The sequence below is a fragment of the Manihot esculenta genome, chromosome 3 (assembly GCF_001659605.2).
Source record: "Manihot esculenta cultivar AM560-2 chromosome 3, M.esculenta_v8, whole genome shotgun sequence".
NCBI lineage: Eukaryota > Viridiplantae > Streptophyta > Magnoliopsida > Malpighiales > Euphorbiaceae > Manihot > Manihot esculenta.
In genome coordinates, this window is record NC_035163.2 from 4401942 (window position 1) to 4427616 (window position 25675).

General features: G+C 30.7%; 3 protein-coding genes across 10 annotated transcripts; 1 reads left to right on the plus strand and 2 right to left on the minus strand.

The window, feature by feature from the left end:
- Nucleotides 1-775: 775 nt before the first annotated feature.
- LOC110611982 lies at nucleotides 776-9179 on the minus strand. 2 transcript variants are annotated; one of them, XM_021752576.2, is made up of 4 exons: nucleotides 8959-9179; nucleotides 8217-8845; nucleotides 2279-2551; nucleotides 776-1292 (listed from the first exon to the last, which is right to left on the minus strand). In XM_021752576.2, the coding sequence occupies exons 2-4, from the start codon at nucleotides 8841-8843 to the stop codon at nucleotides 1026-1028; spliced, it is 1167 nt and encodes a 388-aa protein (XP_021608268.1). In that variant the 5' UTR covers nucleotides 8844-8845; nucleotides 8959-9179; the 3' UTR covers nucleotides 776-1025. The 2 variants fall into 2 exon arrangements, with proteins under 2 accessions (XP_021608268.1, XP_021608266.1); XM_021752574.2 differs by having other exon boundaries at nucleotides 8217-9179.
- Nucleotides 9180-15217: 6038 nt separating this feature from the next.
- LOC110610280 (acyl-lipid (9-3)-desaturase) lies at nucleotides 15218-17223 on the minus strand. Its single transcript, XM_021750132.2, has one exon. The coding sequence runs from the start codon at nucleotides 16984-16986 to the stop codon at nucleotides 15643-15645; it is 1344 nt and encodes a 447-aa protein (XP_021605824.1). The 5' UTR covers nucleotides 16987-17223; the 3' UTR covers nucleotides 15218-15642.
- Nucleotides 17224-22225: 5002 nt separating this feature from the next.
- Nucleotides 22226-25433, plus strand: LOC110610278 (UDP-sulfoquinovose synthase, chloroplastic). Of its 7 annotated transcripts, none has more exons than XM_021750126.2 (4): nucleotides 22226-22403; nucleotides 23201-23333; nucleotides 23442-24539; nucleotides 24774-25433. In XM_021750126.2, exons 3-4 carry the CDS (start codon nucleotides 23487-23489, stop codon nucleotides 25173-25175), a joined length of 1455 nt encoding a protein of 484 aa, XP_021605818.1. In that variant the 5' UTR covers nucleotides 22226-22403; nucleotides 23201-23333; nucleotides 23442-23486; the 3' UTR covers nucleotides 25176-25433. The 7 variants fall into 7 exon arrangements, with proteins under 7 accessions (XP_021605818.1, XP_021605820.1, XP_021605819.1 ...); XM_021750128.2 differs by having other exon boundaries at nucleotides 23449-24539; XM_021750127.2 differs by having other exon boundaries at nucleotides 23201-23239; nucleotides 23334-24539.
- The last annotated feature ends 242 nt before the right edge of the window (nucleotides 25434-25675 follow it).

A 25675-nucleotide genomic window follows, 5' to 3' on the forward strand; every position in this document is an offset into this window, starting at 1 on the left:
TATCCAGAAGGTAAACACAAGCTCATTCATGAGAGGCAGCAGTGTCTTTATAGTGGCAGCATAAGTCCATCTTCATTGTGGCAGCAACAATCGTCTTCATCCTGGGAACAAGAAATCATCATTTATGAAGAATTTAAGAAACAAAGAAGAAGTTGATGAAGAAGAAGACAGAGGCATTCTTTGATTCTCTGAATGGTTTTGCAAAGTGAGAGAGTTGCGGTTAGGGAGATAGGGCCGAGGAACAGAGAGGAGTGATGTGTGGCGGTTGTAAAGGAAAATAGAAGTTAGGATTTTGATTGTGTGCTATAAATATATATATATATATGCACAGTTGTGTACAGTTTTTCTCATTATTATTTTTTTTAATTAATGGAATCAAATTAAAAACTGAAAAATTCTAAAATTATTAATCGAATTAAATTAATAAACTAAATATCTAAATTAATTAAAAATTTTAATCCGATGATTTAATTTTTAATTTAAATAAAAAATTATTCGCTCCTAATTTTTAAATTTTTATAATTTTTTAATGTAATATATTAATTTATAATTAAAAAAAGTTTAAATTAAAAATTAATTATATCTTTAAAATAATTAATAAAAAATTAATATATATTTGTTTTCCTAATTTATATATATATAAAGCTGAAATTTAAAAAATTACGGACATATTGATAAGGGAAATGTTTAAATTCATGTAGTTATACTAAAATTACATTTAAATCAAGACTTCAAAAAGAAAAGAAAGTAGAGCCTTAAATGAAGGCAAGCTATCTGAATCAACCAAAAATTGCATTACTAGCGAAGCACAGTACCCCAGTTGCATACTTTATTGCCTTGATTAGATCTCTCAACTTTAAAATTTCTGAACATGTTATTTAGCAGGTTAAAGAAAAAAGCACTAGAGAATTAGATTTCTGATACAAACGAAAGACTCATCTGTATCAAGCCTCAGGCATCTAGCCAAAATTATCCAGCAAAAGAAAAGGAAAAGAATGGAGGGAAAGTTTGGGCAAAAACGAGTACTATGAACCATCTCTCTCAAGTTTTTCAATCTCCTCACGGTGCTTTCTTTCTGCTTCCTGAAGCTCTCTTGCAGCATCCTCCTCTTCCTCAATTCGATCAAGATCATCAAATTCCTTGCTGGCTGCCATTGCTTTCACAACAGGATCTCTCAGCTCAGATATTAGTCCACCACCAACCTTATACTCATCCTCATCTCCAATCAGAAACAATCTCTGGTCAGGTCCTGACGCCATGGGAATGTCAACAGCCAATAGCTTCATATCATACTGCACAGCAGAATACACCATTAGGACATTGCCATCCATTGGAGTATCTCTATAAATATTTTCATGTGAGGTAAAAAAGAGGGTCCTAAAGATGCATGCACAAGCAGCTCTAGGATGTTGAAATATTTCAGAGATATGGAGGAAAAAATGTGCAAATAAAGCATCAGGAATTCAGGATAGCAGGTCTTTTTATTTCTATTTTGGAGAAGAAGATAATGTGAATGACCATCAATTACTCTCCACATCACATTGGCTTTTCATAATTTCATGAGGTGTAAGGATTTTACTTGCTAACAACAATGCCGTGTAGTACTGCCATGCAAACCCTAAAAATTAACGCAAAAATGACAGGCACAAATTAAATAGAGAACCTGGAATTTGAAGCAGTTTCGTTTTGCGCCCTTCCCATATGCAAGAAAAACAATATTAAATAATGGAACCAAACCAGACACAATGTCCTTTTGAAACAAGAAATCCTCTTGAAATGGAAATTGTTTTCCTTGAAAATATGGTCCCAAAACATTTTCCAGTGTATGCCGAACACAAGTAAATGCTGGAAATATTTGTGGGTAGACAAATGGAGTCAAAATCTAAACAATGCACACCAACAACCAAATGGAAGCCACATCATCAAAGAAGTCTGCGATCTATTTGCCAAACGTTAGCCACTTAATAGTGACATTCGATTAGGAGAATCATATGGATGACCTCAATCCCTTTAATAAATTCCAGGAATAAATGTGTGATTTAAACAAAAAAATGAAAATAAGGATTTGCAGACGATTCATCAAAAAAAAACAAGAACTCATTCCTGACCCTTTCTTCATCACAAAGAGCAGACATAAATTTAGCAGATAACAGTCACCTAGTTTTGTTATGAGGACACTGAGGCAAAACCAGAAAGCCAACCTAATGCACAGGATTTGCTCCAAGTGGCATCATCACATGAGAAAAACAAATAGAGTGCAGGATATATGGAACCAAACCTGGCCCTTTTTCTTCTTAATTTCAACACTGACTAGTCCCTTCTTTTCGGAACCTCGTATTGGGAAGATGAGAAAACACCTCTTGCTCCTAAGCCTTGGCTTGAAGTTCTTCAGTGTAATCCCACCTCCTGACATCACATAGGCTCTAAGCTCTGTTCCTGTGAGGGGAGCGCCCATAACCTCAAGAATTCCAGCAGAAGTATTAAGCTTCCTCATAGCCATTCTATAAACTCTATCAGGATTAATTGTGATTCTAGAGCGGATATACAGGCCCTATGGTAATAGAACATTCAAATGGCAATTTGTCAGTTTGATGCTTGTTTCTTCTGGGGAAACAATGCTAACAATAGTTGGCAACTGAATCCAATTTTTAGATATCAGATATTTCACATCCACAGAGGCTATAAAGATGCATCTTGCACTTTTAATCATGACCTGAAATGATAGTGACACATGACTATTTCAGTTATCACACAATGGAAGTTGGAATCCTGAAACATAAGTAAATGACTATCACCAGAGTCAGCATTCAAGCATGACTATCATCAGACTATGCATTTCAGCAGAATGCCGATCACTAGGTGCTTGGAAGCTTAAGTTGAGAATCATGTTGCTATCACTAGAATTTGCAAGTGCAAATAAAGATAAATCATAGCAAAATGTAGATGCAACGACAAGCCTGCCACCAGCTGCCACATAGGAAAACCTTCAGAGTTAAAGACCTTATAACATATGCACAAAATAGTTAAATAATAGTTTTGAAAATTTCACCTTTTTTAATTACTAATGAAGTTTGTGTACATAAAAGCACTAAAGGGTGTGTTACTTGTAAGCAAACAGGAAGACTGCCTGCAAAATTTACAAAAGCAAAATGGCATTGCTCAATATTTTTAAAATTGGACCTGACTGGCCATCCAACTGGTTAAACTGGGAACTGGTCCTTAATCTGGTATGGTTCACCCAACTGTAGGTTAGGGAGATATTTATACGCCTTTATAATCCTACATGGCAAAGAATTTTTTTTTTTTTTAATTTAATCCATGCAGAAGAAGCCACAGACACCCAATTGGAAATTCCATCAGATTTTTATGAGAGTTACTATTTGAAATTCAAATGGAAAGTTGAGTGACTTTTATGAAGCAAAATTAAGTTTAGTGACCGCAATGAAACAAATATTAAAGTTCAGAGATCGCAGGTAAATATCACCCGGTGATTGAAACCTCCTAGAAATCCAACCCCTAGCACGGTACTGTTTTTTCTGCAATATAATGCTCTTCTTTTTTATAAAATATTTTAGAGTGCAGATGGAAAAGAAGAAATGAGGCCTTAACTAGGCTCCTTCCTATAGTATAATAGAAGCTTGATTGAGATTTATAGTATAATGGTAAATACAAAAAAGGAAGATTATATGATTATAAGAGATCCTATTACATAATTACATGCATGACTATAGCCTATTTACAGCACAAAATCAAGGAAAAATTGAAGGCCTATCTTAACAATCTCCATTTTGAGGTATCCTTTAGCAGCCCAGCCTCTTCACTGCTAACAGTGCCCTCTAAATCACCTTTCCCTACTTCATCAGGCTTCCCATCATCTCCTTCCTCAACAGTTTGCCCTTCACCTATCTTTTCTTGGCACACTTTCTTATTATATTCATATCTACATTCAATCTTTCCATGCCCAATTTTATTATAGTTCTCGCACTTCACCAGTTCCCACTCATAGTTCACTTTTTGTCTCAACTAACAACCTATCTCATCTTTGAGGACAATCTCCTCAAGAAATTTTCCCTTCAAATCCATTTCAATAAGCACCATAGCATTGCTAAATGAGATTTAAAGATGGTGCAGAGATCAAAAAAACAAGGGCTTCCCCAATATACTCTCCATTCTACTCAACATCTCTTTGGACCAAAATTCACATGGGAACCTCGAAAATGGCATCGAAACTGGAAGTTTCTGAATCAAATCCACATCCATTGCAAGTCTAGGATGCCATGATAGAAGCACCGTTCCCATATCAAGTGTATAAGGACCCTCCATCAACACTAAATCTAGGGGTGAGTAGTTTTCGGTTTTAACCGAAAACCAAGCTGAACAGTTTGGTTCGGTCTTTTAATTTATTTGGTTTGGTTCGGTTATTGATTGTTGAGTTTTTCAATTCTCGATTCAGTTCAGTTAAATCACCGAAATCAATGAAATAAACCAAACTGAATCGACCATATGAATATAAACTTAACATCAACCCTAAATCCATCTCTCATTTGGTCATTTTAGCCGCCCCACCCATCTCTCTCATTCATGCCTCTCTCTCACTCGTGATACCAGATTGCCTTCCCTTCCAAATCTAAAAACTACCAAATTGTGCTACCCTTCTGAGCTCCATCTTCTTTGTTCTAGAGCTTGATATCTTTTTCTTTCTCTAATTACCTTTCTCCCAAACCAAGGCCCATTTAATATGGTATCAGAATCTTTTGAACAAGCAATTAAGAATTTGCATAGCAGATCCTACATTAAGAATTTGCATAGAATAATCTTTAATCTTCACTATATGAAGAGCACATTACCTTTTTTCAAATCGACGTGGTTTTCAACAAAAACCCATTTAGAAAATAACTCATTGAAAGAGACTGAAGAGTCTAATACTTGAACTGATCGAGACACCCGATGTTCTTTTGGGCCCATTTAATATAGCAGTTGCTCTTCTGAACAAGCAATTATGCGTCATCTTATTGATAGTGAAGATTAAAGATTATTCTATGCAAATTCTTAATGTTAGAGCGAGGGTGGACAAGGTGAAAATAGAACTTGAGGATCTGCGCTCGAAAAGCTTTTATGTCCCTTACCTATTAATGGAGTTGCTAGACAATTTCTCACTTGAATTAATTCTTTTGTATTTACCAAACAGCCTTAAGGACAAAGGCTATTTTAAAGGGGGTAGTATTGATAGGGATGGGAGTGGATAAGTTTCAAAATATGGAGAAACTTCTAAAATTGAGTGAGCTGGAATATTCTTTTGTTAGAGAGAATTTCAGAGGAAGACACATGGAAAGGGGCCAGCTGACAAAGAGTATAAATAAGGGATGAAATGGGGAGCAGGATATCTAGTTTTGAGTACAAATTTCTTTGTTACAGAAGGGCAGGCTTCCAGCACAGGACATTGTTCCTGGGGGTTCTTGCAAGCCATTTTAATTTCCTTGTTGGTTCCTTTTTATTGTTCTTATTTCTAGTTGGGGATTGTAAATCTGTGAGGGAGTTACATTATTAGAGTTGTATTATTTTCCATTATCAATTAGTGCAAATTTTCAATACTATTTCGTATCCTCTCCATTGTTCTTTCAATTTTCAAGTTAACTTTGTTCCTAACTCTATCAGTTTTACTTGTATATGTTGTATATTCTAATGAAATCGCAACGAGAAGTAGACCCACTGTTAAAAGTTGCTGAATTGAAGTTCTTGCATTGTTTGTTATGGAATGTATGGGGAAGGATGGAATGATTGAAACCCAAAACTGGGAATGATGGAAACCAATGATTCCGAACTGAAATTATTCGATTTGGTTATTCCCTGGTTTGGTTAGCTATCCGTTGACATTTTTTAGGAATTTAGTTTTTCAATGAACCGAACTGATTGAATGCTTTGTCCTAACCAAATCATTCCCCTCTCCCCATTCATAATTAAACAAGAAGATGTTCTCCTTAACTGAATGCACGAGAGAAGACCACACCTTTCCCATTTGCCCATTGCAAAATTCTTGTATGCCCTTAAACCTTTAATTGATCCCAATAATACTACCAATTAAGGCATTCCTCCATATAGATTTCCTACTAAAATTCCTCAGTATGAAACTTCATCACCTTCCTCCCCTCTATCATTGATGAAGTAACAAAAATCAGCTCACAGTTTGGGCCCTAGATCTGTTTCTGGCTTCCATATCTACCCAGTTTCTGCTCTCTTTGTTTTCTTTATCCCCTTCAGGCCCACCCTCCACCTCCTTAAGCTCACTATTAGCTAACATAATAGAATTCGCTAGGTCCCCATCAGTTCCTTCTTGCACCTCTTGCAACTCTCCATCGCCCTCTAATCTTCCCTCTTCTCCATCTCCTAGAGCATCATCTACTCAGTCATATCCCTGCACCGAGGATGGATAACTCAACTCAAGCACTTTCCCCTTGCCAGATCGGTGCAAATTGGCCGAAAGCTTTTGATTCTTCTTCCTCATTCTAGAAACAATGTAATTCAGCAGTTATACTTGCTTTGTGCAAAGAGAAAAATCGTCACTTCATCAATAAGTTCATTTTACATATTATGCAATGCTTCCTTTCTTGAGGCTCAAAACCAATGACTTGCCACAACTTTTACATCCAATGGTTATCACTTCTCTAATGATATTGTTTTTGAGCTACAACAAGAACATTTGGTAAGCTTTCTTTTTTCTCACGCATTTTTTACTTGAATTAATTTCTTGAATCTCCATCTTCGGTGACTTGCACTAACATGAATCTTGTATCCATTATTTTCTTTCACGACATAATAAATTTTCATAGTCAAGTTACTGCTTTTTGTTCTATTTTAAGTTTCCCAAAAATTTAAAACTCTACATTAGCTAAGATTCTAAGATTGGTTGACTCTTTTTAGAAATAAGATTCAGACCAAACTTCAGTATTTGGCAGCTAGGAAAATAGAAAGAGAAGTGTAGAGAAAGTGAAAAGAATTAGGGAAAACAAGAAAAAATGAAGAAAAAAAATAACTATTTAGTCACTATAGTATAGAAAAACTAATTAGTTGATCTCTCGATTTTAAAAAATATATTAAATCGTCATTGAATTTTAAAAAATCTACTAATTAATCCTCCGTTAATTTTAGCCATTAAGTATTAAAGAATCTTCTAAAATACGGTCAATACGGAGGGACTAATTAATAGATATTTTTAAAATCTCATAATATTTTCATATATTTTCAAAATCGAGTGACCAACTAATAATAAATTTCTCCATACCAAAATTTCAAAATATTTTAACATAATTTTCAAAATCAAATGACCAACTACTGATGACTTTTTCCATACCATAGGACTAAATAATAGACGTTTAATGATTAAAACTCATAGAAAAATTAATTAGTATTTTAAAAAAAAAATACTAATGATGTTTTAATATATTTTTCAAAATCAAGGGACCAACTAATGATTTTTTCCATACTATAGCGACTAAATAGTAATGAGAAGAGAGAAAGAAAAAGAAGTCTCAAGAAGACAGAAAGAGAATCTTGTATTCAATTAGTTGTTGTTTGATTCAATTACAAATATAATGGACTCTCAACACGGGTAGTAACTATTCTCCTAAAAGAAAGTGACATCAATAACCACCTAGTACTTGCTTGGATCCTAACGGACTCCTTTCCTTCATGGGGGAATTATTGATGAGGACTATTTTCTGCCTATGCATATACTCGCTTCTTCATTACTGGATGATCCTTTTGTGTAAACCAATTAATCAATAAACTAAGTATTTCCCTCCTCCCAACAAATTGCGGAGCATTAAAAGTTCTGTCAGAGTTTCCAGAGCAACAAAGGGACACATTATAAAGTACTTTCATTCTCCAAATGTAATCCTATTATTGTTCTTCAAACAAATGCATTTTGCATGTGTCTGATGCAATGCTTGTTCACAACCTATACTCTCTGTTAGCTATATGTTCCAAAAAATGTAATTGAAGGAGGTGTTGAAATAACATAAAGAAGAGCACCCATGGTGCTTTCAATGTGGTGAGCAGACCTATATGTAGTAGGCAGACCATGGATCAATTTCAATGATCTAAATTGGTTCACACATCCATAATTCTAGAATGCACCAGGATTAATTTTTACCGCAAGTGAATCTATAAGTACTGAGAAGAAGTACAAACACAATAAAACCATTGAAGGAAAAACTTACTGCAAAAGCAACTATGGCTGAAGAAAGAGCAAGGAACCCATATTTGGCCATGCCTTCAGAAAGGCCAATAAAAGTATTGGCAATACCAAACATAACCCTCCAAAGCAAAGCACACAGCACAACCCCTCCGGCGCCAAGCAGGATGAGCAAATTCCTCTTCCAAAAGGCATCAATTTGCAATCCTATAGCGTCGCGGTACCTCGAAATGGCGGCCCTAACTGCCTTAGCAGGCTTCTCAAACACCTTCTTTGCAAAATTCCCATTGGCAGTTTTGCCAAAATTCGAAGAAGTTTTGAAAGAAAACTGTCTCACTCCGTAGAAACAACTCTGTTTAGCAAATGCGTGGGAAGTCCTGAATGAAGAATAAAAGTGGGGCTTTGCCCACGAGAGAACCTGGGATAAACCCCCATTTGAAGTAGGAGTTGAAGAGAAAGACGACCTAGAGGGGATTTGAGTGTTTAAAAGTGTGGAATTGGAGAACCCATTTGAGTAAGGTCTTGTAAGTGAACTGCGAATCCTAGAGGCTACAGAAGAAGTGCTCGGACATGAGGGTTTTGAGCTAGAGACATGTAGGCAGTAGCGAAATCTGAGGAGTCCATGGACCACTCTTGGGGAAGGCTTTGACATTGCTGCTTTTTAAGATTTAGATTCACAAATCGCACAAGCTTATAGTAATATGAGATTTTGATGTGAAAACGAAATGATAAAGAATTCAATGATAATTAGATGACAAATGGGTTACCTCAGAAGGGAATCAAGCTTCTCCTGGAGGTCTTGGGGGAGAAGGCAACGCTTCCATCTGGCTATTTACTCACGGTCCCACGTCAAGCGTGGTCCAATGGGGGAATTGAACAGAAATATAAGGAAAATCGAAGTGAAAAAGTTCAGTCTATGGAATCAGTTGGATTCAAAGGTTTTGCTTTTCTTGCTTAGATTACTTTCACTTCCCCCAACAGATTGATTAATTAACAATTCCAATCAAATATTTAAAATCAATGCGCACATCAACAAATTAATATCAAAATGAAATCTTTTATTTCAAATAAGAACCTTTGGATATTTTCCTTTTTAGCATTTTCTTTTTAATATCAAAAATATGAAAAAATTAAAATTTTATTATATAATTTTAAAAAATAATATAATATGATGTTTGTTTTGATGCAGCAAAGATAAAAAAAAGCTATATATATGTATATATAATATGATGAGTTATATATTCATTATTAATATAAATTTAAAAATTTTTAATATATATAGATAATAAAAAAAATTTGAATAACTATTTTCATATTAGATTATATTTTATATTTTGTACTCAACTTTTGAATTAAAATAAAATTAATATTTAATAAAATAACCTATTTTTTATAAAAAAAAAATCAAAATTATAACAAACTTATATATAGAGAGAGTAAGAAGAAACTTTTAAGCATTATCATTTTATTAATGTAGAGTGGATATTTTACTTAAGTTTATAATATTAAACATTGTAAAACTTTACTCACCATATTATATAATTTTAAAAATTATTCTTTTTTATTATTAGGATTTGAATCAAAGAGTAGACTTTTATAAGCTTATACATCAAAATTTTTACTAAAAAGTTTGATTGTTAGCCCAATAAAACTTAAAATCTCCTTTAGCTATTTTTTTATTTTTTTAAGGGAAAATTACTTTTTAATCTCTGAAATTTAACGTAATTAACACTTCTGTCCCTCTATTTTGGTGACCCAACACTTAAGTCCCTCATTTTCTCTTCCATCCAAATTCATAGTCCTTCCGTCCATTTAAACCGTTTGGTCAAAGAGTCAAAGGTGAGAGGTGATAATTTTTTTCAAAAATACCCTCTCTCAATGTGAAATCTCTATTTTTTTTTTCTTTCACGTTTTCTCTGATTGCAGAAAGGGTAGAAAGAAGAAGAAGAAGAAGAAAGAAGAAAAAGAAGAAAGAAGAAGAAGAAGAAGAGGAGGCATTTGGGTTTGGGTTTTGTGATTTTAAAATAGCGGAATTTTTAGTGAGAGTTAATTTTGTCAATTCACGTGTCCCAAACGGCTATTTTGGACGGAAGTACTACGAATTTGGACAGAAAAGGAAGTGAGGGACTTAAGTGTTGGGTCGCCAAAATAGAGGGATAGAAGTGTTAATTACGTTAAACCTCAAGTTCTAAAAAGTAATTTTCCCTTTTTTAATTTAAATATTAAATATTAATAAATTAATAATTAATATATCAAAAGTTTTTAATAACTTTAGCAATAATGTTTACTTTATTTTCTAGTTAAATTTTTGTTTTATTTTATTATACTTTTAATTAAACATGTAATTTAAAATATTTATTAATTTAAACAAATTTGTTATTGAATTACATAAAATATTAAATAAAAAAATAATTTATACACTTACAAATTCAATCATAAATTCTTGAAGTAATTTTATATAAACTATATTGAGATAAAAAATAATAATAATTAATTATTATGAAGGTGGGTTATAAAGATGAAAATAAATCTCAAATTTTCATTTTAAAAAAAATATCAAACTACTCATCTCTTTTTTTCTTAGTTTACATTAACTTAAATACAAATTTTTCAAACCATATTTTATTTATCACTAAAAGTAAGAATTTAACATTACATTAATTAAGAACTTTAAAATTAAGAATACAGTTATATACAAATCTTAATAAAAAATTTAAAATATAAAAAAAATAATTTAAATTTTTTATTGAAAAAATATTTTTTATTAAATTTTTTAAATAATTTAAATGCTAAAATTTAAAAAATATTTTTTATAAAATATACCGATGTTTGTTAAAAGTCTAAAAAAAAAACGTTAAAAATTATTTTCATTCCTCCTATTATCATTTCTTTTTCAATTGTGAGGGATTGCTATGCGATAAGGTAATAAATATGGAGCACACTGTATGGAACAATAAAAATAATAAAATAATTCTTTATATGTGTAAATGATTAAAATTTTATTTTAAAAAAATTAATTTATTATAGTCGTTCAATATTTATCCGTTCGATTTAAAATTAAATTAAATAAATAAAAATTAAATTAAATTAATTTTAAATAAAAATTAAACTAAATAAATCTAATTTTAATTTTAATAAAAATCAAACTAAATAAATTTGATTTGATTCGATTTGATCACCTTATATTTAATATTTTAAAATTTAATTAAAATATTTCACCATAATCTATTTATATTATCAAAAATAATATCCTATTATCACTAGTAATCGATTCGATTCGATTTGATTTTTTCGATTTTTTTAATTAAAATTTAATTAAAATAACTAAAATTTTTAAAATTAAAAATCAAATCGAATTAAAATAAAAATTGAATTAAAATTTTAAATTAATTCGGTTCGATCAATTTTTTTATTTCTAAACGAATATGAAAACCAATTACAATATTTTTAAATTTGATCATCAGTATACAATTGAAATACGACGCAAGTCTCTTCTGTGATCCCTTTATGGTTTGATACTCTCGCCTTTTTATCTTCCTTAAATCTAACTTTTTATTTCCCCTTCCCCATTGAAGATGATCTCTGTCAATTGATCATTGATGAAGAAGAAGATATTGTTGTCCCTATTAAGAGCTCCAGAAATATTTCGATCGTTACTTATGATTTCTGTATGGTGGGGATGTTTCTCACATACAATCCAATCAATTTTCAGGATACGCAGACCTCTTTGGCATATTTATGGCGGCAATTCTCGAATAGTTATTATATTGAAGGATTTGGTTCCTAGTTATAAGCCGGACATTTTATTTTTGATGAAAACAAAAACTTTTAGTTCTCATATAAAATGTTTTCGTATTTTTTTATATTTTGATGGTTATTTCTCAGTCAATAGACAATGATTGGAAGGATGCCTTTTATTAATGTGGAAGAGTCATGAGTCTGTTTATGTGATTGATTTTTCCTTAAATTTTATTTATTCGACTATTTTGAAAAGTAATGTCCAATAGAGGTTTACTAGTTATTATGGGTTTCCGGAATCGCAACGATGACGTCAGTTTTAAAACCTTATTCGAGTTTTATCTCGTAGAAATTCTCTTATGTGATTTATGCTTGAGTGATAAGAAAGAAGTAGGAGTATTTTTACCAAATTATCTTATGCAGAAGTTTAGACAGGTACTTGAGGAGCATTTTTACCAAATTATCTTATGCAGGAGTTTGATTTTGAATAATTGTAAATCTTTGTTAGACTCTTTCTGTTAGATGGGTTCGTCTAATGTTACTTTAGTCGCTCATACTTTAGCCAGAGAATCTATTAGGTATAATCGTCTTTCTGTTTAGGATGATATCTCTCTTTATTTGATGAAACTTTATTAATACAATCAGTAAATTTGTTTTAAATATATATATATATATATATATATAATTGAAATACATACTATTCAAGTAGAATCCATTTTAGTTTAATTGGTAAAATATTAAATAAATATTAAACATATATAAAATCAATAATTTCTTTAAATATAGGAAAAACTATCTTTTAGTCCCTGAGATTTAATGTAATTAACACTTCTGTCTCTCTATTTTGAGAACCCAACACTTAAGTCCCTCTATTTTAAGAACCCAACACTTAAGTCCCTCTATTTTGAGGACCCAACACTTAAGTCCCTTACTTTCTCCTCCGTCCGAATTTGTAGTCCTTCCATAAAAAATAGCCGTTTGGTCAAAGAGTTAAAGGTGAGAGGTGAAATTTTTTTACCAAAAATACCCTTAATGAAATTTGGTCAAAAAGTCAAAGGTGAGGTGAAATCCCTACACTCTTCTTCTCCCTCGTATCTCGTATCTTCTCTGTTTCTTCCCTCCATCTTTTTTCTCCCAAATATCTTCTCTGTTTCTTTCCTCCATCATTCTTCTCCCTCATATCTTTTCTATTTCTTTTATCCTCTTCGCGCATCTCTTTGTTTTCTCCTTCATCTCAATCCTCCCCTCTCTTCTTTTCTCTTCATTTCTCCGGCTTCCTTTACATACCCCACATTTTCAAGGCTCCTCCATCCTTCTCCATCAAGCCGGGAGGTGCCTGGTCGGATTATGGAATCCACCTCGCCTTTGGATCTTAATCTCGGCCCATTTGTTGCTGTGAGGTTTTCCTGCAACAATCATCATGTCCTCTACCTTCTTCCTCTCATCATTAGTCCCTCACTTTCATCATCATCGCTTCTTCTTTTACCATTCACCAACCGCACCACCCAATTCAAACATAACAGCATAAGGACAAGAAAAAATAGAAAGAAAAACAAAGAGGAAAGTTAAGAGAAGAAGAACATGACTTCACTCCAGAAAAAAAAACCCTACTCTTATTTCCCACTTCTATTAGTCTCCACAACTCCAGCATGATGAGAAAAAAGGGTCTTCTTCTTTGAAAGAATTTGAGCAGTTTCTTCTTTTTATTATTCTCTCTCTCTCTCTTGGGGAATCCAAGCATTACGAGGGAGAGGAAGGATGGACATTGAAAGGGGTTTTAATAATTTCACTAAGAGCATTTTTTGTAAAAAAATTCACCTCACCTTTGACTTTTTGACTAAACGGCTATTTTTGATGGAAGGACTACGAATTTGGACGGAGAAGAAAGTGGAGACTTAAATGTTGAATCCTCAAAATAGAGGAATAGAAGTACTAATTACGTTAAATCTCAGGGATTAAAAAGTAATTTTCCCTTAAATATATAATAAAAAGAATAGATTATTAGTTGTAGTTTGATATAACTTATAAATCATATTTAAAAGAGAAAATTAAATTAATTAATTAGCCTTTTAATTTTAAAAAATATATTAAAAAGTATTTAACATTTAATCAATCTTTTCATTAGTTTTAACCTGTAAATATTATAAACGTGTAAAATATCTCTAATATAAAAGGATTAATTAGTAAATTTTTTAAAAATATATAAAAATCAACTAATAAATTTTTTAAAATTATAAAAAATAAATAATAAAATATTTAATAATAAAACATCAGTAACATTTTAATACATTTTAAAAAATTAAGAGATTAATTAATTTTCTATCATAACTAAATAATAATTTTTCTATTTAAAATTAATTTAGTTAAACACTAATGTGTAAACGATTTTCTAAACGAGTTTCTTAAAATTTTGATTCAACTTTTAAATAATATTTTACGATTAAAAAAAGATTTAGAATAATTTGTCCATAATAATAAATTTATTCATACTAATGAAAACTTAATTTTAAAATATTAAAATTATAGAAAATAATGAAAAAAAAGTTTATATTTTTAATAATATATAAAAAGATTTTTAAAAAATTCTTTTTAACGCACTAATAATATAAAATTTTTAGTAACATTAATTATTCAAATGAAATGGAGAAATATTTTTTTATATATAATTATCTTGAAGTTTAATTATTATTTAATGAAGCTTTCAACAAAGTCTTTTTTCTTTCTCTCACAATCTCTCATAATATGCATTTTTTTAAAGTTGAAAACGTGAAAGTTAAAATAAATATTTCAATTAATCATTGATACTTAATTATTTATTTAATTATTAAACATAAAATAATAAAATTTGACAGAAAAAAATTATAATCATTATTAAAATTTTATTAATTTAATATATATTTATACCTAAAATTATTAAGAAAAAGTAGGGAACTAATATATAAGACACATATATATTAGTTAATTATTCTATTCAGTTATGATTTAACATGGCTCTAGTTTGATTCTTAGTGAAAAACCAAAATCGATTACGAATTTTGGTTCGATTCAATTTGAAACTTTCTTGGGTTTTAACACTGCTCTCCCCTACTACTAGATGGGAAATTCTAATGCTCTCTCTGTCTGATATGTTCATTGTGCAAATTAAAACTTCAAGAATCCCAAATCTGTAAACAGAACAAAGCCTGATTCTGTGTTTCACAACAGAATTTTGCATTGTTGCTGAAGGAACATAGCAAAATATTAAAGAAAGAAAAAAAATTGTACAAAATAAAGCAGGAAATAAAAGGATTAAATTAGAAAGGAAATTTCAATAGCTGAGAAAGAATTGCTCATCTTCAAAGTTGAAAACAACTCTGGGAATGGACCAATTGCTTTACATTGGCTTTCTGATAAAATCAAATAAAAAACAAGGAAACTGATCTCTCAGAAAACAAAGCACTAAATGGAAATTTACTACTTCACATTCTCACTAAATTCTTTGCTGCTGTGTTGATCATAAACACAAGGAGAAACAACTACATCGGCTTGTGGGTAATCAGCAAGAATGATGAATGATATTTAAACTAATTCAAAAACTACAAGGACAAACAATCAAAGCCTCCAAGAATTTGACAGATCAATCAAATCAACCTAAAATCACAGCAGATAAGCATAAATAACTGCAGCAGTGAAGCCTCAGAAAGCTTTTCACTGGATAGCCCAACTCAATTTTCTCATCCATGAGTATTAACAGCTTCCCAAACTAAATTTCTTGGAACTGGATTTGAAAGATCTCTAGCCTGCAAGGCTGCAGCTCGAAGAGTCTGAATTGTTCTTACATTAGCATTCCAGAATGATGCACTGTCGTAAGGCAAATTATGCTTCTTGCATAGCTCCTTAACAAAGGGGGAGATTTTTCTAAGCTGGCAGCGAGGCAATCGGGGAAACAGGTGGTGTTCAGCCTGAAACTGCAATCCACCATGAAACCAATCCATCCATGACGAGCAATCTATATTGAGTGTGCCCTTTGTTTGCTTCTCAAACCAATCATTCCCATTGGGAGGACCGACATAAACACTGGATGAGAAATGATTCAGACAGAATTGAATATGTTGAATCCCAGTAACTGCGAAACTTGCAAGAACAAACATCACCCTTTCTCCCCAGTTGGGTAAGCAAGAAACAAGTAAAGGATACCAAATCCAAAACACAAGTATTCCCAAAATCTCTTGAACCCTATTGGGTACCCTTTTCTTGGATAACAAGAGCAAGAAAGACTGTGCAAACAAATTAATCCTGGCAAAGCACATAACAGGATAAAAAGTCCAATGCTGATAACTAACCAAGAATCTAGCAAAAGAATCGAAGTTTATCTTCCTTTCATAGAAATAAGACGTAAATGAGCAGAAAATTTTAGAAGATACCGCGAAGAAAGGCAAATGCTGCAGATCTGGATCGAAATCAAGACTGTTACAAGCAATGTGATGGGCATTGTGGTTTCTTTTCCACCACCCAATACTGATCCCTGCAAGGCAATTGCCAGTTAAGATCTGCACTAGACGATTCATTTCAGGGCTAATCATGACATTATAATGCCCAGAATCATGTCCAATCCACCCACTCTGTATCCACAGAAACCCAATTGAACCACCACAAAGAAGATGAACCCATGTGCTGTTGGAGCATAAAATCCCATAAACAGTCAAAGCAAACAGCACTGCTGTGAGGCATAGAGAAATCAATGTAATATGCCCTTTCTTTTCAAAAAGACCCATTTTTGAGAACTCAGCAGCCAGTTTTCGATAGTCTTTTGATACCTCAGAAACAGAGTAGTCCTCGAGAAAATACCCAGTAAAGAATTTGTCAAGATGCTTCCAAGCAGTGCCAGGATGGTAAGCAAAGAAAGCATCTGTAGCATCTTGGCCAGCAAGATTAAGCAATGGAAGCTCACCTCCAGGATGGACCTTAGACCAATCAGTAACATTATAGATCTTGCCGTTTATAGAGATCCATAGATCCCCAGGAGTATTGTGACTCTGAAGCTCTTCCTGTGAAATGTACTTCCTTGGCTCAGCCATGGCAGAAGGAGAAAAGGGTAGCTTTCTTTCTTCTCTCTTCTTTTCACAACTCAGAGATGCAGAGATATTTTTGAAGAGAGCGGATGAAGCATGAGAAAGAATATACTTTTATCGTTGGAGTTGATGTAATAATTATGGAAATTGGAATTCTTTATTTGTCGACTGTTACTGTTTCTTGATTTGTGGGAAGAAATTATATTTTTATTGTGGTTGTCGCCAAGTACCACGAGGATTCAAGAAGCGCCACACGATTTGCTTAAACACTGATACAGCAACGAAGGAAAAGACACAGAGATTGAGCAGAGGTAGCCCTGCGCATGAAACCCGCTAACTCTTTTCAAGTTTTTGATTCCTTTGAATACATTGTGTAGTGTTTTAATTCAATTAAAATGCTATTTCTTTCTTTTTATAATTATCTTTTTAATTTAATTAAATTTTTTATAATTTAAAAAAATATATTTATATAGATTAATAAAATTAAACGGTTTTAGATAAAAAGTTCAATTTTTTTAAAAGTAATAATAATTGGATTTTAAATATATTTAAATAATTATAGATTTTAATTAAATTTGAAATTGGTTTAAGTATTACAATTATTAATTTTTTAAAAATCTTGTTCCTCCAATCCTGTACTTGAAAGCAAAAGGAACAAGACTTTTAAAAAATTAATAATTGTAATACTTAAACCAATTTCAAACTTAATTAAAATATATAATTATTTAAATATATTTAAAATCCAATTATTATTATTTTAAAAGAATTAAACTTTTATTTTTTCAAAATAAATTTGATTTATTTTTTATCAAATTGATATATCAAATTAAATTATTATATTAAAATTAAATTGAATCAAAATTAAAATCATTTTCAAACCATACTAAAATTTAATAATATTTACTATTCAATGTTAATAAAATACACGTGTGATTATAAAAAAAATTATTATAGTAAATTTGAAAAATATTATGTTCTACTCTTCGAATTTTTAATTTTTATTTAAGAAAAATTATTAAATTATTAATAATTTGGGAAATGGGCGGATGAGATTGTATGTGATTTAGAGTGTTTGGTCTGAAATGAAGGTGGGGACATGCATGTTATGATGTTGGGAGATAGGATCTGTGGGTAGGGTCGAAAATTTTAAAAATTAAATAAATTCAACATTTTAAAATTTAATTAAATAAATGTGACTTAACAATAATTAAATAAAAAATATAAAATTAATTAATCAAATTAGTTTATTTTGATTTGAGTTGAAATTCATCTTATACTATATTAAAATAATAAGAAGAAAATAAGAAAAAATCAGCCCATTTCACTTATTTTCTATTTAAATTATTTAATTTAATTTATATTAAAATAATATTTTATAATATCAGACAATTAATAAATACTATAATTTTTAGATGTAGTCATATAAAATTAACATAATAATTAAAATATAATTATTAATTAAAAAATAAAAAATCATGTGATTTCTTTATATTTTACTTTATAGTTTTAATTTAATTTATATTAAAATAATTATTCATGATATGATTTTTCAAATTATTTTCTCAACACCAGTGTCTGGAAATTATCGTTTTTTATTATCAACTTAATATTAAAAAATATTTTAATACAAATTAAATCATAAATTTTTTAAATAAAAATTAATAAAAATATATAATATTTATTTTATATTTTTCTCAAATAATAAAACTAAAATTTTAAATTAAATTAATATTTTTTTTTCAATTTAAAATGTGTAAGAATTAGGGTTCAGCAGTATTTCGTTCAAATCGAAAAAACTGACCGAATTGAATCGATTTAAAAATTTAATTCAATTTTTTATATATTTCGGTTCGGTTTTTAATTTTAGAAATTTTGGTTATTTCGGTTCGGTTCGGTTTTGATCAAAAAAAAACCGAACCGAATCGATTAGTGATAATAATATATTTTTTCAATAATATAGAGAAATTAAATCATATTAAGATTAAAATATTTTAATTAAATTTTAAAATATTAAAAATAAAGTATAAAAAAATAAAAAAATTATTAAAAATCGAAACCGATCAAACCGAACCGAACCGAACCGAACCAGATCGGTTCGATTCGATTCGGTTTCTGACCAAATCGGTTCGATTCGATTTTTATAAATACTAAAATTTCAATTTTCAGTTTATTCAGTTCGATTCAATTTTGAACTGAACCGACCGAATGATCACCCCTCGTAGGAATTGGATGCCCATTATTCTTAACATTGAATTATTTAATTTTATTTGACTAAAATCAACATCAAATTGAAATTTGGAAATGGAAATGCAAGTTGGTAATGAATCTTAGAATATACTCTTTCCTTATGCATGTGCTTAATTGTAGCAGATAAATTACAACAGTGTCTTCCTAGTTTGTGTTGCTGGCTCTTTGTCATCTTATAACACATATATATAATATGTGTCTAAGAAATCTAGTAATTAAAAATGAATTATAACTTATAAAGAGTAATTGCTTAGTCTGATAATAAGTACATAATTTAAAAATTTTAAATTATACTACTCCAATTTTCATAATAAAATAAAATGATACGAATTTTTTCACTTAATAAAAAATCTCATTTCAAGTGAAAATAAATAATTTTAGTCGTATCAAAACGAGTTAAACATATCAAATTTTATTAATAGTATTGTGTTTTTTTGACTTTTAATAGACATCGACACTGTCCGCCAATTAGACGGTTTGATTTCAAAGTATTGAAAAACTGAACCCATTTTTCATAATACATATACTAATAATTTATATTGTAAGTTCAAAGGGGTTACAAAGATCTCGAGAAAAAGGTCTCAAAGATTGATTATTAAGATTATTCAATATTTTTAAATCCTTTTAATGTTAATGAGATATTTTTTTTAACAAATTAATGAAAAAAGCAAACTGAATTACACAAATAAAAAATTTCAGCAAAATAATTAAATTAAATTGGTTTGCTTTTGGTTTAATTTGAGCTTCATCGATAATTTTTGAATTTATTTTGAACTGATTTCAGACTTAATTTCAGTTAAAATTTTAAATTATAGTTTGAGATATAAAAATAATTGATTACAATAATTATAATTAATCTCTTAAATTGAAATATGTGAGATATTTATAACTAATATATAAGTATTTATTTTGTAAATAAGTAAAATGAACTGATCGAATGAGAAATTTATTAAAAAATAACTTATATTTATGGATTATTCAAGTAATTACCCTGTAATCAATTAATAATATTATATAAAAATTTTTATATTTTAATTCATTTCACACATTATTACTTGATTTATAATTAACGAATGATGATAAATTAAATATATTAAGAAATTTATAAAAGTGTTTTCGTGATTGATATATGATTCATTATTCTATATTAAATTAGAGAATATCCTAATTATTTTCTGTTAGCATTAATCATAAAATTTTTATACAAAATAAAATGAAATTAGCAAATGAAATTTTAAATTTTATTTCAGCGGTCAATGACTAGTAAATAAAATTTAATATGATTTAATATCGAAAATATATTCTATGTATTAAATGTTAAATCAAGACATTTGTGATGAATGAATTTTAATTATATTGAGAAATCATATATCAAGAGATTAAGTAAATCACTTTTACATTTCAAATATTTTAAAAGTATTGACATGTTATTCAACGGTATTTTTAACTTTTAAATTAATTAATTAATTAATTAATTATATTTATTTTTAATATATTTAAAATCTAATAAGTAATACACATAAAAAGTGTATGAAAAAATAAAATCAAAAATAAAATAAGTAAATTGATATTGAGGTAAAATTATAATTTTAAAGAATTATAATTTTAATCTAATTAATTAAATAGTTATATAATTAAAATTATTTAAAATTTATATGACTTATTTATTAAAATTTTAAATTATAATTATAATTTATTTATTTAAATAAATAAATAAATAAATAAATAAATATTGTCATACTAAAATCATAGAATTTTAACATCAAATGATCTCTTGTGAGATTTTGGGAGAGACATTTTAGAGAGCCTTCAGATAGCACTCAAAATTTCGACCATATTTAAATTTTTAAACGGTTTTAAAATTTTTTGATTATTATTTTATGTAAATATCCTTAGAGACTGTTTCTGATTTGTGATAATTCAATCAAAATAAATTATCTCATATTTTATTAAAAAAATATTTTTTTAATATTATTTTTTTATTTAAATGTGATTTAAATTAATAAAAATTTTATTTTTTTATTATATTTAATCCGATTGAAAATCAAACAGTATTAAATTACTGCTTAAACAATTAAGTATAATAATTAATTACATTTATTATTGGATTAATATAATTAAATTCTGTGGGCTAAAAATTAATGTTCAAATTTTGATTTTGAGATATAAAATCAAAATTTTTTAAATTTCTTATTTCTTATTTTAATTGTTGATTAAAATAATAATAATAATAATAATAATAATAAAGGAAATTCGAATCTGCATTCATGAGGAATACAATAGCGCCACCCAATCGCCACCTGAGCCACGGTTGGTGTTGGCTGAAGGCAAGCGCGCAATAAGTCCTCCGATCGACGCGCGTTCGCCGACAACGCCTGATTGTCGTTGCTCGGGTGACAAACACCAGGGCTGAGACGGGATGGTCACATTTTTTTTGAATTTTCATTAGGCATATGACTTTTTTAAGTATATGACTTTTTTAAGTTTTGAGAAATAACTAAAATGTTATTTTTGCACTGATAAAATAAATTGATCCGCACTCCGAGACTTAGTCTGGTGAAAAGTGTATCCTTATAATCTTGTGAGGTCAAAAGTTCGACTCCCCACCCCTATTTCACAAAAAAAAAAATAAATTGATCCATGCTCCTGAATTTTCAAAATAATTTTTGTCCCTTATAATTTTTTAAGTAAATGTTTTCTACTTAAAATTTATTAAATTTAAATTTAAATATTTATATATTTTAGTATAAATTTATAAAATTATTATTTATTTATTTAATTATTAAAATAAAATTAATTTTATTTGTTTAATGAAATTTCAAAATTATTATGCTATTTTTAATGATTTAAATATAATTTTGAACGAAAATTTAATGATGTTACCATTTTATACTTAAATAATCATTTTGAAAATTTAAATAATTATTATTTATTTATTATTATTATTATTATACGAACTACGACGGTTTCATTGTACTTGTCGGCAGTGACCTAGGTCAAATAAAAAAAAAAAAAACAAAATTTAAAAAAAAATCTCAGAGGGATGGATAAAGCGAATATGCCTGCCATTTCTCATTTTGATCCTTTCCTCAGACCCCCTTGTGTCCGAACTCATCGCTCCACTGTCTACCATCTTCTTCTTTCAAGCAGGCTCTTCCCACTCTGTAGTTCATAAGGTAATCAATCACCTCTTCTTTTTTAATAAAAAGTTCAAATCTTTTCTCTGATTCTTGTATTTTTCCTTCGATTTTTAAGCTTTTTATTCTTATGGAGGAGTGATGATCCTCGAACTGGCTGAAGTTTTGTTGGGTGTTGCTGTTTTTCACTTTAGATACGGAGCTTGATTGCATGTTTGCTATACTTTGTTCTGCACAGCGTATAACCCAGAATTTGTTGTAACCAAAGTTACTCTCTTCTTGCTTTCTTCGCCTACATCATTCTCTGTTTTTGTTTCTGATTTCTATTTGCTGATTTTATTATTTTCTGTAAAGTTGTCTTTTGCGTTCCTTATTGATGAAGTGCAGAAAGATGGCAATTTAGAAATTTTCACATGTGTGAAGTTGAGAGAGAAGAAATGTAGGTTATTTCCCACATGGGGTTTCTATAAAATCTTGTCATGCGTCTAAATAAGGGGAAAAAAGATAAAATCCTACCCAATGAGAAGCGCCAGTGTTCGTGTTTCATATGTTGTCTGAAGGTGATCCATGTGGGTATGTTTTTTTATTTAGACACATATTTTGGATTCTTTTCTTTGTGAATGTTCCTGCCATGGAATTTTGTTTTGTACCCAACAATCATGTGGCCTGTGGCTTGATGAAAAAGTATCTACCCACATCAATTAGTGGAAGTGGTGCTTGGCTTCACTGTAATTAAATTGCTGTTGTGGTTTGATTCTTAGTTAGCTACCAACTTTATAGGTCTTGGTCTCCTGACCAGTGATTTCTGTTGCTTTTGATTTTTGTTGGAATTCCAGATAAAAATAGGTGTATCTTCCAGATTTCCGTTGCTTCTGGTACTTTTCACTTGATACTTTGTCGGTCCGTCTCTCTTGTAGCCTGAAATATAACAAGTGGAATCTGAGCATAGTTTTCTTGGCTGAAGTGCAGGTTCAATTACAAATAGTTAAATGCCTATTTATATGGTTTTTGGACCTTTTTGGATTTTATGATTGATAGTTGTGCATGTTTTGGAGCTTAACCAAACACTACTATTAGATTTCAGAGGAAAGGAGAGGAGGAATAGTCAGGTTATTATCCACTATGGCACATTTACTTTCAACTTCTTGCTACTTGAAGTTGTCCTGTTCCTCTAGCCGCAGATCTTACTCTCCAACATTGAATGGATGCCCAACAACATTTTCTTCCTTTTTTACATTGCAAACTTCCAAATCTTCTTTTAGAAGGGTGATCTTCCGAGAGGAGAGACTAAAAGGAAGTTTTGTTGTCCGAGCAACTGCAGTCCCTGTAAGCCAAGTAGCTCCAACGCAATCTAGCTCCAATTCCCGCCAGAACTCTGATGAATCACCCAAGCCAAGACGAGTTATGGTCATTGGCGGTGATGGCTACTGTGGTTGGGCCACTGCCCTCCACTTATCAAACAAAGGTTATGAGGTTGCTATAGTTGACAACCTCATCCGTCGTCTTTTTGACCACCAACTTGGTCTAGACTCTCTGACCCCTATCTCTTCCATCCATAACCGGATACGTTGTTGGAAATCAGTCACTGGAAAAACTATTGAACTCTATATTGGTGATATTTGTGACTTTGAATTCTTGTCAGAAACATTCAAGTCATTTGAGCCTGATGCCGTTGTCCATTTTGGGGAACAGCGGTCAGCCCCTTATTCAATGATTGATAGGTCCAGAGCTTTATTTACTCAGCACAACAATGTGATTGGAACACTTAATGTTCTCTTTGCTATAAAGGAATTCAGAGAGCAATGCCATCTGGTGAAGCTTGGGACAATGGGAGAGTATGGGACACCAAACATTGATATTGAGGAGGGTTATATAACGATTACCCATAATGGAAGAACAGACACTTTGCCTTACCCTAAGCAAGCCAGCTCTTTCTACCATCTTAGCAAGGTCCACGACTCAAATAATATAGCCTTCACTTGCAAGGCTTGGGGAATTAGAGCTACAGATCTAAACCAAGGAGTGGTTTATGGAGTGAGGACCGATGAGACAGAGATGCATCAAGAACTCTGCAACAGGTTTGATTATGATGGTGTATTTGGAACCGCATTGAATCGGTTTTGTGTCCAGGCTGCTGTTGGACATCCACTGACTGTATATGGAAAAGGGGGCCAGGTATGAATTTGCTATACCACATTTTTTCTTTGTTTTTTGCCTTCAATATAAAGATGAGAGGAAATGATTTGGCACCTGAATGAATTCTCAATTTTTTTTTCTATTGATAAATTTCAGTCTTTATGTCCTTTTTTCTGTGCTTTTCTTTAGCATGATCAATAATATTTATGCTTTTACTATATTAAATGACCTGAATGGTTTTTGTTCTCTGATTGTTCAATTCATATGATTCAGACCAGGGGCTACCTTGACATAAGGGATACAGTTCAATGTGTGGAACTCGCCATCGCAAACCCAGCAAGACCTGGAGAGTTTCGGGTCTTCAATCAATTTACAGAGCAGTTTTCTGTCAATGAACTGGCTTCCCTTGTAACGAAAGCAGGAGAGAAGCTTGGTCTAGATGTGAAAACAATATCCGTGCCAAATCCACGTGTAGAGGCAGAAGAACATTACTACAATGCCAAGCACACTAAGCTCATTGAGTTGGGACTCAAACCGCACCTTCTTTCAGACTCTCTTCTCGACTCGTTGCTCAACTTTGCGATAAAGTACAAGGATCGTGTTGATACGAAACAGATAATGCCCAATGTTTCATGGAAAAAAATCGGTGCTAAGCCAAAGACTGTTGCAGCATGAATAAGTAAACATGAGTTAGAAATGTATGCTATAGAAATTCAGTAATCGAGTTTGATCTTAGTGTTGATTGTACTAGATATTGCGTTGTGCTAATGTAGTGATTAAGATGGTGCTCATGTATGGCGGTGTCTGCTTTTTCCTCCCAGCTTCCATTTTCAAATAACTCTGGCCTGTAGACCCTGGTAGCCACCGGGGAAGAGGAGAGCAATGAGTTTTGGGTCTTTCCAGCAAAGTTTTATTTTATTTTATATTTTTAGATTTTCTCTCCCTTTTACATGAGCCAAAGACAACGTGATTCGCTAACATGCTAACACGAGAAAGATAATGAAGTAAATTTCCTAACTAAGGATTTCCAATCATGAATTAAAATAGCAAAATAAGAATTCATATGCAACACATTACTTTCTAATGCACTCTTCACTGGTAAACAATCCATTTCAATAACAACTGGGATATCCTTATACCTCCCCTTAACCCAACTTAACGCTTCTCTTACACCC